Source organism: Populus euphratica, unplaced genomic scaffold (assembly GCF_000495115.2).
Source record: "Populus euphratica unplaced genomic scaffold, PopEup_1.0 scaffold3.1, whole genome shotgun sequence".
In the NCBI taxonomy this organism is placed as follows: Eukaryota; Viridiplantae; Streptophyta; class Magnoliopsida; order Malpighiales; family Salicaceae; genus Populus; species Populus euphratica.
In genome coordinates, this window is record NW_011499847.1 from 3,568,740 (window position 1) to 3,586,238 (window position 17,499).

At 34.2% G+C, this 17,499-nt stretch overlaps 2 protein-coding genes across 3 annotated transcripts; both read right to left on the reverse strand.

The window, feature by feature from the left end:
* Nucleotides 1-2,528: 2,528 nt before the first annotated feature.
* On the reverse strand, nt 2,529-7,535 carry LOC105107729 (polyadenylate-binding protein RBP47). Its single transcript, XM_011001763.1, has 6 exons — nt 6,996-7,535; nt 5,459-5,936; nt 3,862-3,944; nt 3,658-3,788; nt 3,450-3,546; nt 2,529-3,013 (listed from the first exon to the last, which is right to left on the reverse strand). Exons 1-6 carry the CDS (start codon nt 7,380-7,382, stop codon nt 2,879-2,881), a joined length of 1,311 nt encoding a protein of 436 aa, XP_011000065.1. The 5' UTR covers nt 7,383-7,535; the 3' UTR covers nt 2,529-2,878.
* A 4,455-nt stretch (nt 7,536-11,990) lies between these two features.
* On the reverse strand, nt 11,991-16,034 carry LOC105107739 (uncharacterized). Of its 2 annotated transcripts, none has more exons than XM_011001782.1 (6): nt 15,659-16,034; nt 14,937-15,172; nt 14,600-14,858; nt 13,240-13,368; nt 12,955-13,110; nt 11,991-12,818 (listed from the first exon to the last, which is right to left on the reverse strand). In XM_011001782.1, exons 1-6 carry the CDS (start codon nt 15,692-15,694, stop codon nt 12,645-12,647), a joined length of 990 nt encoding a protein of 329 aa, XP_011000084.1. In that variant the 5' UTR covers nt 15,695-16,034; the 3' UTR covers nt 11,991-12,644. The 2 variants fall into 2 exon arrangements, with proteins under 2 accessions (XP_011000084.1, XP_011000076.1); XM_011001774.1 differs by having other exon boundaries at nt 13,189-13,368; nt 15,659-16,031.
* Nucleotides 16,035-17,499: the final 1,465 nt, after the last annotated feature.

Consider the following 17,499-nt stretch of genomic DNA (forward strand, 5'->3'; position numbering starts at 1 on the left):
AATCTGGACGCCAATCAATAAGAGAAGTAGGAAATCTCCTCAAAACCTATCAACAACAGTTTCCCCCCCCCCCCCCCGGCCACTGAAACGGCAGCCCAATTACATAACTTCTGAGCCAAGATAAACTTGCAAAGGCTTAATTTTTCTGTGGGACATTATATTTTTCACCAAGAAGAAAGGAAAGAAAGGGAATGGAAACCATACCTTCCCAGAATGGGAGGGGCCAATTAATGCATGATTATCCCAATATATAATTATGCATGACAGATTATTCTAAAGTAATGTTTTTCACGCAAACATTATTCTATGCTTTTCTTTTTAATACAGTGTGTGTGTGTAGTCATTGATTTTGTAATAAAATAGTATGTAGGCGGGCTGCAAGACGGGGGAAAATGGTGGGCTGCAAGTAAGGTGGGTAAGATGACGTGACTACAATTTGCAACATGTGATGAAATTAGTTTTCCTAGAAATTTGTAATGTCCAAGTCGCTAGGCATGTTGCTTGTTCATGTACCTTCGATTTATAGTGTAAAATAAGGTGGTGATATCTTACAGTAGTTGACAATTGATCGTTCCAATTTTTAAAATGCTAAACGGCAACCAAACCTTCTCTTAAAATATTGATGCCACTTGCTTATCTCTTAATTTTGTGTGTGTAACTTGAGAATTGTCCCTGATTTAAATTTAATACACACTAAATCTAGACATCCTAGATACTGTATCTTAAACATCTCTTCATATTTCAATAAGAGATCTATACATTCTAGATTTGTTTTTTAAAAATTATAAATTTAGGTTTAATAAATCTTAAAATTACTAAAAAAATTTATATATTTGTTAATTTTAGAACCTATAAAATTAATTAAGATATATATAAGTTATTTCAAATATCTATATTAATAAAACAAATTAACAAATATGTAAGCATTTTTATACTATTCTAGATGTTAGACTACATTTTTACCACAAGTCACTTTATCTCTCAAAAACGACGACAAAGAGTTCTCCTAATAAAAGCTATATTATTCCCTACTTTTCATTTGCAAGGGAAAAAAAAACCATATTTACATGGTGGACTAATCGAGGCCTTGATATTGAGATGAGATTATGGTATTTTTAAAAGTATGTTATGGTTTTTTAAAAAAATATATTTTGTTTAGAAATATATTAAAAAATATATTTTTTATTTTAAAAAATTATTTTTGATATAAACATATTAAAACAATTTAAAAACATAAAAAAATTAATTTAAATTAGAAAATATAAATTTAAATTAATTTTATTTGAAATGCAAAAACAAACAACATGATCTACTACACGAAAAGAAACTCATTACTCCTGTGTGAAGGAACACAATAAGATTCACAGGCATGATCATATTTTGTTCCTCAATCGGCATATTCCTTTATATCCATGTTAGCTTCGACAATCTTTCTTGATAAAGCAAATGAAATCTCCACTCACGGGTGTGCCATCTGATCAGTTTCAGTTATAACACCATTCAAGATATTTGAACCTGGAGAGCAAAGTCTAGGGAAGTCGAAGTTGTGGATCAGATTGATAATTGAAGTAAATATAAGTTGTGGATCAGATTGATAATTCAAGTCTATATATATAGATACACGTGCGCGCGCGCGTTGATCAAATTGATAATTATAAGTTCAAGAAGAATTAGACATCAAACAAGCTTCCTAACAAAACAATTCTATTTCTTTATATAATTGTTGAATCAGATGGGAATTTTGCTCAGCGTCGTACAAACCATGTTTTCTGTCAGATTAGTTTGCTAAACAAATTGAGATTATTTTCATGCCTAAATTAGGTTTAGGAATGTTGTTTCTTAGTTATTTTCGGATTTCTTTAGTTATTTTCGGATTTCTTTCTTATTGTTTTCCTAGTTAATCTTGATTTAGTTATATATATATATATATATATACATGGACAATTTGGTTGCTATATAAGTTTAGTTTTTTATATATAAGAAATTAATGTGTTATTTTTCAAATCAGTTTTATAGATTATTGAGTTTTAAGATATATTAGAGTTTTTTCATTATACAAGCTATCTCACGCACGTGCCCCCAAGATTTCTTGCTACAACTTGGAAGCTCAACGGCAATCTTGCAACGTGAGTTATAATCTCGGATTTATCAATCCATTGCTAATCTTAGAAGGGAGAAAGAAAAGGAAAGATTGCAGACCATTTTTATGAATAAACGAAGGATTCTGAAGCTAACCTTAAGAGCGTGCTTTCCCCCCTTGATTTCGATCTTAGGACTAACATTTGAGTTTTTAATTTACTAGAACGCTAATTATATATTTCTACAGGAAATTTGATAAACATAATTTTGGAATCATTGTAATAGTTTTCGTACATACAACTTCATTGTCAAAAGAGAAACTACTTGGATTACAAGGGCAAATACAAACTAAGAACTACCATATTACAAAGGCAAGAAAAATGACAAAGCTCGAGTGCCCCTCTAAATCTAAACGAATTTTCCGGGTAAGAAATTGAAGACATGTAATATTGACTCCATAGTTTTAAGCTTTTAGCTTATTTATGGTAGGGCTAACAAATATTCAAAAGCTTGATTTTGTCCTTGTCATCATTGTTTGTCTAGACTTGAAAGTCTAAACAAATAAATAACATCCCCGCCCATTAACTAGTCTTTTCAAGCAGACTTCAAAATTCTAGTAAATATTGTTACAAACCCTAATACATGTCCATGAAATAAAGATTCAATCACGCTACAAAACTCTCACAAGTACAAATATATGGCCAGAGCCATCCTACTTTAATCATGGTTTTCGATGACTATATTTAAAGCCTGTCCTGCTAATTCAGATTGCAAGCCGTTCGTCATCCTCGTGCCCAAGTTAAGAAGCCCCAGAAGCTGCAGCGGCAACGTACATGCCGGGGTCCTGATTTGGTGGCATAGCATATCCATACCCGGCATAGCCTTGCCCTCCAAAATATGCCCCGTGCCATTGATTACCATGATCCCCTCTCCACTGTCAAAACCCACAAATGAGATTCAGAAAATCAAATTGTAAAGGAAAAAACAGGTGGTGAATAACTCGGTGAATAATAACGACAACAGCTTTTACCAATATAACAATTCAACAGCACATTTGATTCACAACTCAAAGAACTAGATGTAACAAAATGAAAAAAATGAAAAGCTGGAGGTAGGTCAAATAAGAAATTGGTACGAGTCAGAGCATGCAGGTGTTTGTACGTGTGCAAATGCCATGCAGGTGAAGGATGCTTATCTTATCAACAACCTCAATCATTATTTATGCGGCTTATTGCCTCATGCACAGCATCGGTTAAGTTAGACAACCTTAATAAGAAGAAATGGAGGGGAAAGGGACTGGCTACGACTAATAGTAAGAGCAGACAACCAAGTGCGGAATTCTTTTGTGTAGCAAATCAAGTCTATTTTACCTGCTTGTTTGCTGGAGTGCGACCCCATGAAAGGCGAACTGTTTGCTTGCCAATTGTTGTTCCATTCAAACTCTGCAGTGCATCCTCCGCATTCTTTCTGTGATCAGAGAAAAGAAAGTGGATCATCATAGCCAAAAAAATCAAGATAATCTGATGACAACATGCAAAAAGACCCAGTCCAACATGGATACTTGGAAAGCAAGGATACCTATTAGCAAATTGTACAAATGCACATCCTTTTCCAGTTGGCATTTTCACAGAAACAACTTCACCAAATTGGGAAAACGGCTGCCTTAGATCCTCATCAGTGACATCAGAGTCAATTCCTCCCACAAATATCTGCCACACTGCATGAATAAGGAAACTCACAGAACCGAATACAATGAATGCAGCACAGGAGAACTAAACTCACAGTTGTATTGTTAGAGTCACCATCAGATTGTGATCCTTGTGCCATTGCACCATTTGATGCATGTCCACCAGCTAATACTAAAGCTAATAAACAAAAATATAGGTAAGTTCAGCTAAAAAAAACCAATCTCAGAATATAAAACATAGGCAAGCCATTGCATTCATCAATATTGTCAGAATGTTACACTAAATAGCATGGTCCAACACTAAATAGCAAGGTCCAACTTAGAAGCTCGTATCTATGGAAAAGAGATGCATAAAGCTTCAAGGGGGAACACAATTAAAAGGAAGGCCACACACATCAAAACATCCAATCTTTGCAACGACCATCTTTCTTAAAACTTAAAACACTTCCATGCATGGTTACACCTATTTTTCAATAAAAGGAGAGAAGATTGACAAGATTACAATTCAAAAAATTCTGAAATTTACCAGATCACTAAAATGACAGCATCATGAAACCCAATAATTGTTCAAAAACCATAATGTCTAGTCATGTCCAAGAGATACAAATTTCAATTGGAATTGAGACAACGCTATTACAAAGGGCCTCAAAAAACAAACTATAAATAAAATAACAAACAAAAATGGTATAAGATTGATTTTCAAGGTGCATTATGAACATGGGTCATATACAAGGAACAACTGTTGATTGATTGATTCAATAGTAAACATGGAACTCTAGACACAATAAATTAGTATAATAAGCAGGGCAAGGACGAGATAAATCTTAAGATGCAATATATGTAGGGCCAAAAACCATACGAAACAAAAGGAAAGAAAGAAAGAAATGTCATAATGATGAATATGGCATGTAAAAGTACTAGCAGAAGAAACACATCAGAAGTATCTAGCCATTAGACAAGAAGGTAAATAAGAAAAAAGCAAGGAATACAGCCATCACACTACAAGTGAAAGGAAAGGTTATGATAATGCATAGTGAATCTATTCAAATCTCCTTTCAACCCCAAACATTAATTGAATTAACCAACCACAAATGTCATTTAACAAACAAATAAATGACCAAAGAGAAGGGTATGGGAGTCAAATTGTATAAAATAAGCATAAAAGGATTCTATTTCTAACCACAACAAGTTGATGACCCTTGAAGACTAACGATTCTACTAATAAACATCAAACACAAGCATACACTTGTGCGTTTGGAATGGAGCATCTTTTGAGTGACAAAATTGGACTTGTGAAAACAATTGAAACACAAGTTACACCATAATAATTAAATAAAATTAGATAAACACCAAAAATGAATTTAAAAAATCAAGTTAAAAACTAAATTAGAAAATTGCACATGCACATACATTATTTCTGACCAAGAATTTAGAAGAAATAAAAGATGTCAAATTTGAGGTCCTCAACCTCTATTGCACTGTCCATTTGGGAACGCAGTTAAAACCACATCTGCATCCCCTCAAATTTCAATTTTGTTTGCTCAATTTTTTTTTTTTAATGTTTCAAATAATTTTGATATGATGATCTTAAAATTAATTTTTTTAAAATAAAAAAATATCATTTTAATACATTTCCAAGCGAAAAATAATTTAACCGCAACTACTATCACAATTCCAAACAAGCCTTCATACCTTGTGAAGAATATTGCTGTTGATATGCAGATGGCTTTTTAGGGGTTGCGACACCTATCCGCATAGGCCTACTTGAGCAGTAAGCACCATTCATCTCTGTTATGGCCCTTGTCTTCTCATTTTCATCCCCAAACCTAACAAAACCATAACCTTTTGAACGGCCAGTATTAGAATCAGCGACAACCTTTGCTCCCTTAACAGATGCATATTTGGTAGCAAAGGTTTCCTGTAACATTGCATCAGTCACGTCCGCAGCCAAATCTCCAACAAATATAGACAGATCAGAACCAGCATCAGCTCGCCTTTCACCTGCAAAACTTGCCCAGTTGAGACGAAAAGGTTGATCTGTATTTGGCATCATAGAGCAACTATAGCTCTGCAAGACTTTCTCAGCTGCTGCACGGGAATAAAACTCAACGAATCCATACCCTTCCAGCTGACCAGTTTGCTTATTGCGAATAATCTTCACTGAAGAAACCTGCCAATTTATTGATATCATCATCAGAAAGTAGGAGTATAATCATGGGTTATCAAAACAATTCACTCGGTAGGAAAACTTGAACAAAAAAAATAGAAGGCTCAATAACAGTCTTCCTGCACAAAACAACAGCTTATTAGATGAAAGCATCTCCAGTGATTGACATTGAGTTTTCATCTTGCAGTTAAAAAGACACATCAAAACACACAAGAATATGCTGAGTGCTAGAGATTTTTTATTCAATGGCAATGGAAGTACTCAAACTGAGTTCTACCCCAACCCTTGCTTTGCGTGAGAGAACATTGGGTAAGACATTAAAATTGAGATTTTGGTCGTGTTAAAGCAATGCCATTCTGAAGAAATGCTTGAGGCATTTTGATAATAGTAAGAGATCCAGTGGTTGAATGCAAACTGGCATTGACAATATATCTCTAAAACTCAATTTTCTTTCACAAAAGAATAGACTCTTTCCACTGTAATAGCTTGGGAAATTTTAATCTCCCCCTCGAAAGTTCCTCGTCAAATCAGCATTGCGATAGTTGGTGCAGCACAAATTTACAACTAGTATCTCCGATTTGAGTTTAAGCAATTTGAAGTGTGTTTCCTCCATTTCTAAATGTAGAAATTTGACATGCTTTATGGCAACAAAGATCACAAGGCATTTTAATCATTTCAGCCACATCAACTAAAATAAAAGCGTTTAATTTAATGTCAGATCACAAAACTAAATCAGATGAAGAACCTGCAAACATGCTTTAACAGCTTTTAATGAAGCTGATCTTTAAGTCATGCTTATCAAGCCCACATCATTAATGACTTGATAATTTCAATACAAAACATGTTAGTCTTCAACCTAATTCACAAAAAACAAAAGAAGCCAGTCTTTTAATCGGCGTAATCCAGGAAAGTAGCCAGCTTTAAACCCATAAAAGATCAAAAACCCAATATTTATTCAAAAACAAAAACAAGGCATAAATCCCACATAAACCCAATAGGCAAGTATAAACAAAACCCAAAAATAAAAGAGACTCAAACAACCAAAAGTTTAAATCTGTATACCTCTCCAGTATGAGAGAAGCAATTATGCAAGTAGGTCTCGTCCATCCAATGAAGCAAGTCACCAACCCATATAGTTTTAGCCTCCTCATTAGATCCCTGTTGTTGTAGTTGTTTCTGCTGCTTTTGATGATACTGCTGCTGCTGTTTTTGATACTGTTGTTGTTGTTGATGATAGTAAGCCATGTAATGGTGATGTTGTTGTTGAGGATACATCATCATCTGCTGCTGCATCATCACCATAGCAGCAGCTGGATACTGCATAGCTGCCATCCACTGTTGCTGTTGTTGCTGATGTTGCTGCATGTGTGGGACCCACTGTTGTTGATGGGGGTGATGGGTTTGGTGTTGTGGAGATGGGTTTTGATCAGGACCGTTGCTTTGCTGCATCTTGATCTGAATAAATTAGACAATCTCCTCCTCTCCTTCCACTACTCTCCAAGTACGTATCTTGTTTTTGGTTATTTTTAGAGAGAGAGAGAGGGAGAGAGGAGTTGAGAGGAGTGGGAGGCTGAAAGGGAAGGAAAAAGGGTCGGTGAGTTTATATTTAAAGGGAGCGCTCTGTCTGCGGATCTATATGTTGTGTAACAGTACGCATTTGCGTGCTGTTTTTTTTCTTGCGATTTTTGGGCAAACCTTGATTGAGTACAGGTGCTGGCCCTTCAATTATTCAATTATATAGTGAATCTAACGATTGATCAAATAATAAAGATTTGGAATTAAAGTTAACGATCTAGCTGGTGATCAAATAATAAAGATTTGGAATTAAAGAATTTGTTTCATCTGTAATCTCAAATTTGGAATTAAAGAATTTGCTTCATCTGTGATCTCAAATTCAAATTCTTGGTTGTTCATATGATGGTCACTAGAGATTTACATGGTCGTTAATTTCAGGGCCCGTGAGATTAATCGTAGTGCACGCAAGCTGACCCGGACACCCACATTAATTTAAAAAAAAATTATATAGTGAATCTTGATTGTGTCATAAGAGATAATAATAATAATAATAATAACAATAACAGAAGCAACAGTAATAATAAAACAAAGGTACTTACAAATCAACTTCTAACATGTTTAAGAAAGGTAATTTTCATGATGAATAATAATTCTTATTTATTCAAACTTGTAACATTATAATTTTAATAATTAATTAGAGTCGGTAGAAGAGATATAATCTCTAATTAAACTCTTTTCAGCCATTAATATTGTAGAGTGTAAATCTTGTTTCACAAGTCTTGTTTGAAATATAAATTTAATTTGATGTGTGCAAACTAGTTTGAGATGTTTTATATATATATATGAAAATATCATATTAACTTTCATGGCTTCTATATTACTAATGTATAAATAAGTGTAATGATATTTTGGAATTAAATGCCGAAAAAAAACACACGGATTACCATGTTTATTTATAATAGATAGTAAAAATCAAATTAACACGATATTACCATCGTCTGCATACTTTCGTACAAAAAACAATTCCCATCGTGATCAAGCTAATCCTATATCATAAATAGCATTGAAAAATAACAAATAAACAAACACAGAGGACAACAGGTTAATTAAGATTTTGATAAAAGGGCATGTGAAAGAGAGCAAGAACAATGAGGAGGGGGTAAGCATATGGAGAAAATAAACTACTAATAATAGAAAAGAATAATACAAGATCTGTGGATAAACAAGAAAAAAAAAGGATCACGAAGAAAATGTTCTGAAAAGAAAAGGATAAATACAAAATAATTCTGCAAGGATCCAAAAAATTCAATTAAATCTTTTCGCTTAATACTACCACAGAACTATATATATATTCTTCAAACGATACGGGTTTGCTGAAGATGCACTTGATTTGAGTATCTGGGAGTCAATCGAGAATAAAAACTATCGAGGGGCTCGATTGAGATTATGAGTTAGCTCAGGGATTAGTAAAGCGTGGTCTGCCCTTATTTTCGGTGGGTCAGGGTGGTTAACTTTTAAGCATCGGGTGCAACGATTGATTGCCGTCCATGATGCGTGGGACCCATGTACTGGTGGGGTTTTTTTGCCGACGTGGATGGATGGCTGGCTGGCTGGCTAATGGTTTGATGGATAGAAATTATTTTGTTAATAGTAGTTTAGTGAGCAGATTGGATTATTAGTTTTCAAGTGAGGTAAAAGGGAAATTGTTTGTTGATTTTCTTTCACAGATCCGAAACTCTTGAAACAAATCAAGAACTGGGAACATCTCAATTAACTACAAAAATAAATTATTATTATTATTATTTCCTTTTCTTTTTGCCTTTGACGCGGCAAAACCCTCAGGATCACAGTCCAGTCCATGCTCGCTGGTGTCAATATGGGCAAATGCCACGTGGTATTATTCCCACTAGTTCAAGGAGCGACGAGACATTGATTTAGTGTAATTAGAAATTTATTTATCCATGGAAACAAGTGCTCTTTTGTTTTTATTTTTTTATTTTAACAAGTTTAATTAGTCAAGACATTAACAAGTGCTCTCTAGTTGCTCATCAGCAGCCTTTCTTAAATCTTGAGCGTTTAGGATGAGCCAATAATTTCATGTAATCCTGACCGTTGATCTAGTTGAAAACGGTTGTTGGACACAGCAAGTTTACGGAAACAAGCAGGCGAGTGAATTTAACATGTCTGATTGTCTGTGTGCGCGCTTTCCCATCCTGCATTGGAAACGTTTGACCTTCAGACAAGACAGTCCGGTCAAAACCGGGCCGTGCGGGCTCTATGGGTCTGTCTAGATTAGGTTTTAATATTACGGTACTGATTTAAAAAAAAAAAAATTATTTTTAAAAAATTATTTTTGATATTAACAAATTAAAATATAAAAAAATAAAATAAAAATTAAATTTCTTAAAAAACACAGGCAACAGCTAAAACAAATACACTCCTGGTCATAGCTTGAACGGCCGGGTAAGTGGCATTTTGGACTTCAAACCAAGGTTCTTAATTTTGTTCATTTTCACGGTTAATATCATAATTTTAAACTAGCTTAATTTGACAGATTAATGCAGCTGATCCAGGACTAAAATTAGATAAGATTAAAAAAACAATTCCATGTAATCCGGTTAAAAAACCAAGTTATAACCCATTATCTTTTTTTTACTAAAACGACATTGTTTTGATTTTTTTTAAAAAAAAGAATTGACCCGAACGACACTATAATCCTGTCAAAACCTGAAAATCGGGCTTAAAAACTATGGTTGATATATCTTGTGCATGTTTAAAAATCAAAACAAATTGGAAAAAATGAAAAAAAAAAGCTCGTCCATTTCAACCAAATAGTGTTTTTTTCGCTTTATATATATATAGTCTTTAATTTCATCCTTCAACATTTTGTTTATTGAAAATTAGATTTTATAGTTTATCATGACCATTGCAATCTCATGATCCATGTCACAGTGAGTTTAATGAGTAGTTGACTTAAGAATTTTTATCTATTTTTTTAATTGATTTTCTTTTCAGTTTCATCATTTAATATCTAGTTGATTATGAATTAGACTTTGTTATTTATTTCAGTTTGTTTTTTATAAAATTATCTATTTGTAATAGTGTCAAATGTGCACGAGGTGCACACTTCAGCAAGCTATCCAAAACAGTACCTAAGGGTGCTGGCAATCATACCAACAGTAGGATAAATTGACAGCACAGATTTGTACAGCTATAAGTTTATCAAAGATAAATCAACAACGAAGATTGTTAACGAACATGAGCTGGATGATGAATTGTTCAAGCTAAACAGGAAAACTCGTCAAGGGGTGGGTTGATGAGAATTGAGGCTATCGTGAAATTTGGCAGCGTTAACATTAGTAACCTACACGTGGATACAAATTCAATAACGCACAACAGCATGTGCAAGTTATTGGTTCAACTTGGCATAATCTGAAACTTGAAAGAAGAATTATCCAAAGCATGCAAGAGACTCAATAGCTAATGCAGCAAACATTGGCAGTTAAGGCTATCAGGTGGGCATACAGAACATGGATTAGTGGCAATTATAGACATCCAAGATTAGGAGACCGTGAGATGAGCTGAAAAACGTGGGGGCATGATTGAAAGTGCTCTTAATCCACTAAGATAATGGATGATCATGGAAGAAAAACTACCCACTACTTGATAGATAATAGAGCCACTATATTCATGAGTGAACATAGATGAGATAATGTCTCACTATTATTATCACCCAAGTCACAAATTTTGTAAATTAAGTGATCAAATATATTATCACCTTAATATTTTTAGTCAAACTATTTTTTTTTATTTACGTGAGTGTCCGGGCTAGCTTGCGTGCACCACAACTAATCTCACGGCTCACTGAACATCCTGCAAGCCCAGTGAGCATGTAAGGCAGTGCGGGGGTGACAAGCATGCACAATGAGGTTCGAACCCGAGTGCAGAGGAAGAAAACAAGTTCCTCCCACCGCTAGGCTAAGACCTCAAGTGCCGGTCAAACTATTTTTAATTAAACTATATCTTTATTAGTACTCTAAGTCATTTTGAAACCCGACAAATCGATCGGTGATATTAAATTAAAAATTGTTTAAAATTTAAATTGTAGAATTTTAAGTTAATTTATCTTACTCAAAACAACAAGAGTAAATATTTTGAAATCAAAACAAACCATTCTAATAGAAGGGGAAAAAAAAAAACCTAAACAACTGAACAGATTTTAAAACCTTGCTTTGAAGACTTTGTTCATTCTTTGAACAGAAATAAACAGAAACAAAGGACAGCCAATGCACCATGCAAATTTCATTTTCTTTGTCACCAATGTCACATCAATTGCCATGATCCAAGCAGGACAATTCGTGATGGCTTGACATAAGTTATCAAATCATGTGCATGCATGAACAAAAAGCAATTTTTGATCATATTCATATACTAACCAAGGGGAGGTCTGGCCATGTCATGTCCCTCCTAATCTCGTCACATACCTCTTCAACTCACCAAACTCACTAGCAAATATCAGTGATCACATGAGGTTAACAAGAATAACTCGAAACAAAGTCATACTAAATTCCTCACGTCTGCTTTGAAATTAAACAGGAGGTGAAACATACAGATGAAACAAGTTATATAATCACCTTCAATGTCTCTACAGAAGTTCCCCGTGCTCCTCTGAATGAACTCAAAACAAACCACTCGACTGTACTAATCATACAAGCCATAAAACAAAAGCAACAACAGATGAGGGTCTTGTGAGAATCTTCCACTCTTACCCATTTGGCGTTTGCCTTCAGAACTGGTATGTATCATACCAACTACTCAAACGAGAATAAAGGTAGCCTTCCGTTTACTTCTGCCAAGAGATTCTACAAGACGACCTTGGTGCAGGCCCATCTGCTATTCCAATGGTTATGTTGTCTTTTTAGTCTGCATAAATACGTAGTACACACAGACAGGAAAGCAAGGTGAAACTGCAATTTCTTCTATTGCTAGACTTCAATGCAACGATTCTCTCCAAGAAGCCAAAAGAGAAGAATAAATGGAATGTTAATTTCGTGGGAAAAATGATGAAACTAGCGATGCACATGTTGCAGCCAAAATTTTAACAGGGTGAGACTCCGACAGGCCCTGGCCCCTGTGAGAAGTAAAGGGATGAGATGTTAGATGACAGAGCGTGCTATGTACACCATTACATTGGCTTTACTTTCGGTGGTCTCCAGTTAGGAGGTTTTCATAGTGCGTTCCTTTCAGAGACTTTTGGACTTCATCCCAGTTCTCAACATAGTTAGATAGGGATCCTTTGTGTATCTTTACTTGACGACTCTTAAGTTCTCTTTGTGGAACCTTCAGAAAATCTTGAACATCTAATAATTTCTGAAAAATAAAAGAGAAACTGTTACTGTTTCTGTTTCGAACCTTTTCTGGTCACAGTGTGGAGCTGAACCTGCATATATGGGCGTTGACCAATAGTAGGGAGTTCTAAACAAAAGGTTCAAAAACTTTAGTTTACCGTGTGGTTCTTGACTACATCCTCATAGTAAAGAATTATGTGCCTCGTACTCTTGAAGTACTCTAAGGCTTTGGCAGTTGTGTCTTCTACTTGCTTCAGATTGGATATCAGCAATGTTGTATTGATCAAAGGCTTGTATTTAGCTAGTATCTCTGCCTGAAACCATCACTTGCTATAAGATATCACAGACAGAAATCTGAGAGAGGGAGAGGTGGGGGGAAGAGTTGAAGTAACCTCACGAGGAGAATGAACATGAGACTTATGGGTGCCATTTAGTGGCTTCACCTCTCGATCATAAGAATTTGCAAGTATCGAAATCATCCTGCGTAACAGATTTCTCCTGAAGAGAAATATAGCTGAAACGCCCCTGGTTTTGAAGTACTCCACTATTTCTTCATGATGTTGCATCACACCCTGCATTAATTGTTATGGAAAGGAATGTGAGAAGTGAAAATGAGATAAAATAAATCTAAAAGTAGATACTAATATTTGTATGGAAAATACTAATATTTGTAAGATTGTACTGTCAAATGCCCATCTAGAGAAACTTGAATTTAGGTGTAAACGTTTGGTAACATTACATCAGCTAATAAATTTGCAAGACCCCAGTCTTCAAGAGGGAAAGAAACCTAAGAACATTAATAAGAAATACCCATCGCCTTGAAAGAGCCTCAACTTAGAGAAATGCAACCTGAATTTGAATTTAGAAAGCATCATAACAACGGATTAATGTTGTTGTATCAGAGGTGCTTCAAAATGTGCTATAAATAGTAGTGTACATCCAGTGCTTTGATATTGAATCAGTAAACAGAACAACAAGAACTTGAATTTGGAATACAGCATGATAACAGATAACTGTTGTTCTCGCTGAACTGCCTCAAAATGTGTTATAAATCATATTTTGATCCTGTGTTTTGACATTGAATCAGTTGACAGATCAATAGAAACTTTCATTTCCAACATTGAGAAGTCTTTTAAGTTTTACAAAGTAATACAAGCTTTCAACAAATCCTCCCATGCTGTTTTTGGAAAAAGGCATTTCACCTCATAAAATTATAGTCAACAATGCTTAAAACAGACTTCATACAGTAGAATCATATTTGCAAACATCCAGAAGCTTTTTCCAGCATTCAACTAGGAGGAAACACGGAGAGGAGAAGGGAAACTTGAAGATGCCTCGTAAGTGGAAGTGGAAGGAAATTGTTGCCTGTTCTCTATCAGCCCCACAAAAATTTTCCTTCCAAAATAGGTGATAATTTAAGGGAAAATCTTAGAACATGTTAAATGCAAAAATCCAAGCAAGGGTTGCAATGCCTAAACAACGATTTTATCAATAAGCTTTAGATTGAAACCAGGAATACACTAGATTGCTATCAAAATGCCTTTTTCTAGGTTTAAATGTATAAGGGAAGATAAATTGATGAGTAATAGGAGATAGTCACTGTCAATTTGCAAACCCATATATAAACCCGAAGTTTGTGGTCGAGTGCTTTCATAAGCTGATGCATGATATTACTAGTATACATAAGCGTCTGCTCAAGCTGTACATGTAATTACTGTTCTCCTCACTCGTGTGATAAAACAAATGCATATCTATAATGAAAGAACAGAAAAACAACAAACAATTTAAGGATGGCACTTTCACCTGATTAAGCATCCACTTCAATCCAACCGCAGCAGCACACTCGTTCTTAGAAGCGCTACTTAACCAATCCAGATTATAAATTTTATCCAAGGTCTCTGTAATCGTCGAAACATTACTCCGCCTAACTTTGACAGAGAAAATCTCCCCATTTGAGCTTATGTTAGTATGATTATTTAACAATGTCTCAAACCATCCACTCCCAGATCTCTGCATTGACAGAATAGCAAAATACCGCACAGGATTGCACTTGCATTCAACCCTATAATGCACCAAAAAAATCCCATCACTGACACAGCCCGCGCGAATAAATTCAGCGGCGGCATATTTAATGTCTTACCTGCTATAAGTTATCGGTTTCGGGTAGTGCACATAAGGGATTTCCCAAGGTTCAATATTAGGTTCCGGACACGGCCCGTCAATCACTTCAACATTCAAAAATCCAGGATTCGTACGAATGCCAATTTGCGTAAGACAAATTGAGCATATATACACACCACACACCATTGCAAACACTAAAACAACCATCCTTAACGCCAACGGTGATTTCTTAGGAGCCTTTATAAGAAAAGAATCCTATCATTCATAAATCAACCACACATTTAAAGATTCACTAAGAAACCACAATTACAATACATCAAAAAATTAATAACCAGCTGCAATTTAGTTCCATAACTAAGGTCAACATGGGTAAAACTGTAAATAGAGAAAAAACAAGAAATGAGTATTAATGGATACATCAAAGTAAAAGCTTGAGAGAGATTTTTATTATTATTATTTTTTATCTAGTTGAGCTAAGAAAGCTATTGTTACTGTTAAAAGAGAATAACCCTTTCTTCCCATTCAACAAATTGATTAAAAAATTAAAGAAACACTGGGCCTTGCTTTGCTTCCATGTGAAAGCAAATAAAAAAAGAAGCAAAACCCACAAAGATTGGAAGATTATAAAGATTATAATGTTATACAAATAAAACCCAGATTAAAAAAAAATCGCAAAACACATGGTAAACTCATTGCTTAAATAATATCAAGCGATGCAGAAGAAAATAACATAGAACAAACCTTGGAGCAGAAGAAGAAGAAGGGATCGTCACCCATGAGAGTTTTTCGGAGAGATCAAATGGGAAGAAGAGAGAGTAAAGGCATTTAGCAGCTGCTTAAAGCTTCGCTCTTTCTTCTTTATTTTTTCAGAGTCCAGCTAGAGAAATAAATGGAAAACAAAGGATTATGGGCTTTTTCTCGTGAAGAACACAAATGATTATTATATGTTACCGTTGCACATTTCTTCTTCCTCTTCTTCTTTTTTCCAATTTTTGCTTTGGATTTAATTTAACAGAGATTTCCAGGTAATCTGATTTGTGTGTTTTCTTATTTTATTGTCAAAAAGGAAAAAATGGCAGTCTCGCAGAGGGAGAGTTTAAACGACTCGTTTTAAAGAATGACACGTCATTTTATGAGCAATTTTTTAATAACGATATTTTTTGGATGGTTAATTTAGGAAGACAGATATGGCCGTTCGGGGTGGAGGCTTTTTGACTGGTGTCGTGTAGGGCAGTGCGTGCACGTACTCACAAAATAATTTATCGTTAGTTTTAAATTTAATATTACTATTTCGAGTTTCATATTTTTTATAAATTAATCTAGATATATATATAAATTAATCTGAATATTCATGATTAAAAAAAAGTTATCGTTAGTAAGCAACTCTCCTCCTAACGGTTGTTTTAAGGATATTTCTTTAATCAGTCTTAGTCTTCAGATTCCTGAGGAATAAATGGAGCAAGGAGAAATTCACACGGGGCAGACCCTCAGCTTATCCGAGTAATGCCTTGTAATAGAACAGCCGGTCTAGGTTAGCAGTACCAACCAGGGACGGAACCGGCGGGGGGCAAGCAGGGCTCGAGGCCAGCAAAACATTTTGATTTTTTTTATTTGGTATTTAGATATAAAATAGTATAATATTTTTATTTTAAATGAATAAACTTTTTAATCATATATCTATCATATTAATTCTAGCCTCCAATGCCAAATGCTACCAGCTCCGCTCCTCGTACCAACCAAGGTATATCACGGAGCCTCCAAAATCCCAGATAGTAAATTAACATGTTCCACGGCAGGAAAAACTTTAATGATTTTTTTCATTAAATGATAAGATTATTTTTTATCAGCTAATATATATATATATATAAATCATTCATGGATTTCTTCGATTTAGTAATTGTGAGCTATTTAGTAGTTAGAAGGAGTTCATCATTTGGAACTCTACTTTTATAGGTGAGAGTTTAAAAATCATCTAAAGAAGAGGTTAAAAGGGTATTTCATTTTATAAATTTGCAAGCCCGCTATTACTATGGTAACTTTTATATTCAATTAATTGTTAGATATTATTGGTAATTGCTTGACTATTAATGATAGCATGAAAATTACGAAACTATTTTAAAATTTGAATCTTGAATTATAATTATAATTATATTTATAAATTTTAATCAAAAAATAGATGTTAGACAAGGTCTGGATCACATATCAACCCATATCAATCTCTAAAAAATATTAAAATAAAATTATTTTGAAAAAAATAAAAACAAATCAATGAGTTAAGAGAAGGGTTTTGATCGGTTCAAACTTGGATCAATCTATGACCTAGTTGGTATGAATGTAAATTAATTTTAAACTATTAACCTTAAATCTTAAACATGTAAAGCGAATGCTTGTTTTATAACTATAATTTAAAAGAAAAATTACTTATAAATAATATCCCAGAGAATCAAAGTAATTGGTTATAAGACTTTTAGATTGGTTAATTTAGATAATTAGTTGATCAATTAATCATAACAATTTTATCTATTATTCTCTTTAAATATGATAGTTTGTAACTTATACTTGGTGTTTAGAAGACCATATTA

Excerpts from the sequence above, each read along its gene's own strand:
- LOC105107729 (XM_011001763.1), bottom strand. The coding sequence starts at position 7,382 with ATGCAGCAAAGCAACGGTCCTGATCAAAACCCATCTCCACAACACCAA. Across the intron at positions 3,547-3,657 it reads TTTGTACAATTTGCTAATAG|AAAGAATGCGGAGGATGCAC; the intron begins GTATCCTTGCTT and ends CTCTGATCACAG. Across the intron at positions 3,014-3,449 it reads GCACTCCAGCAAACAAGCAG|TGGAGAGGGGATCATGGTAA; the intron begins GTAAAATAGACT and ends GGGTTTTGACAG.
- LOC105107739 (XM_011001774.1), bottom strand. The coding sequence starts at position 15,694 with ATGGGTGACGATCCCTTCTTCTTCTTCTGCTCCAAG. Across the intron at positions 14,859-14,936 it reads AAACCGATAACTTATAGCAG|GGTTGAATGCAAGTGCAATC; the intron begins GTAAGACATTAA and ends GGTGCATTATAG. Across the intron at positions 13,111-13,188 it reads ATGTTCATTCTCCTCGTGAG|GCAGAGATACTAGCTAAATA; the intron begins GTTACTTCAACT and ends TGATGGTTTCAG.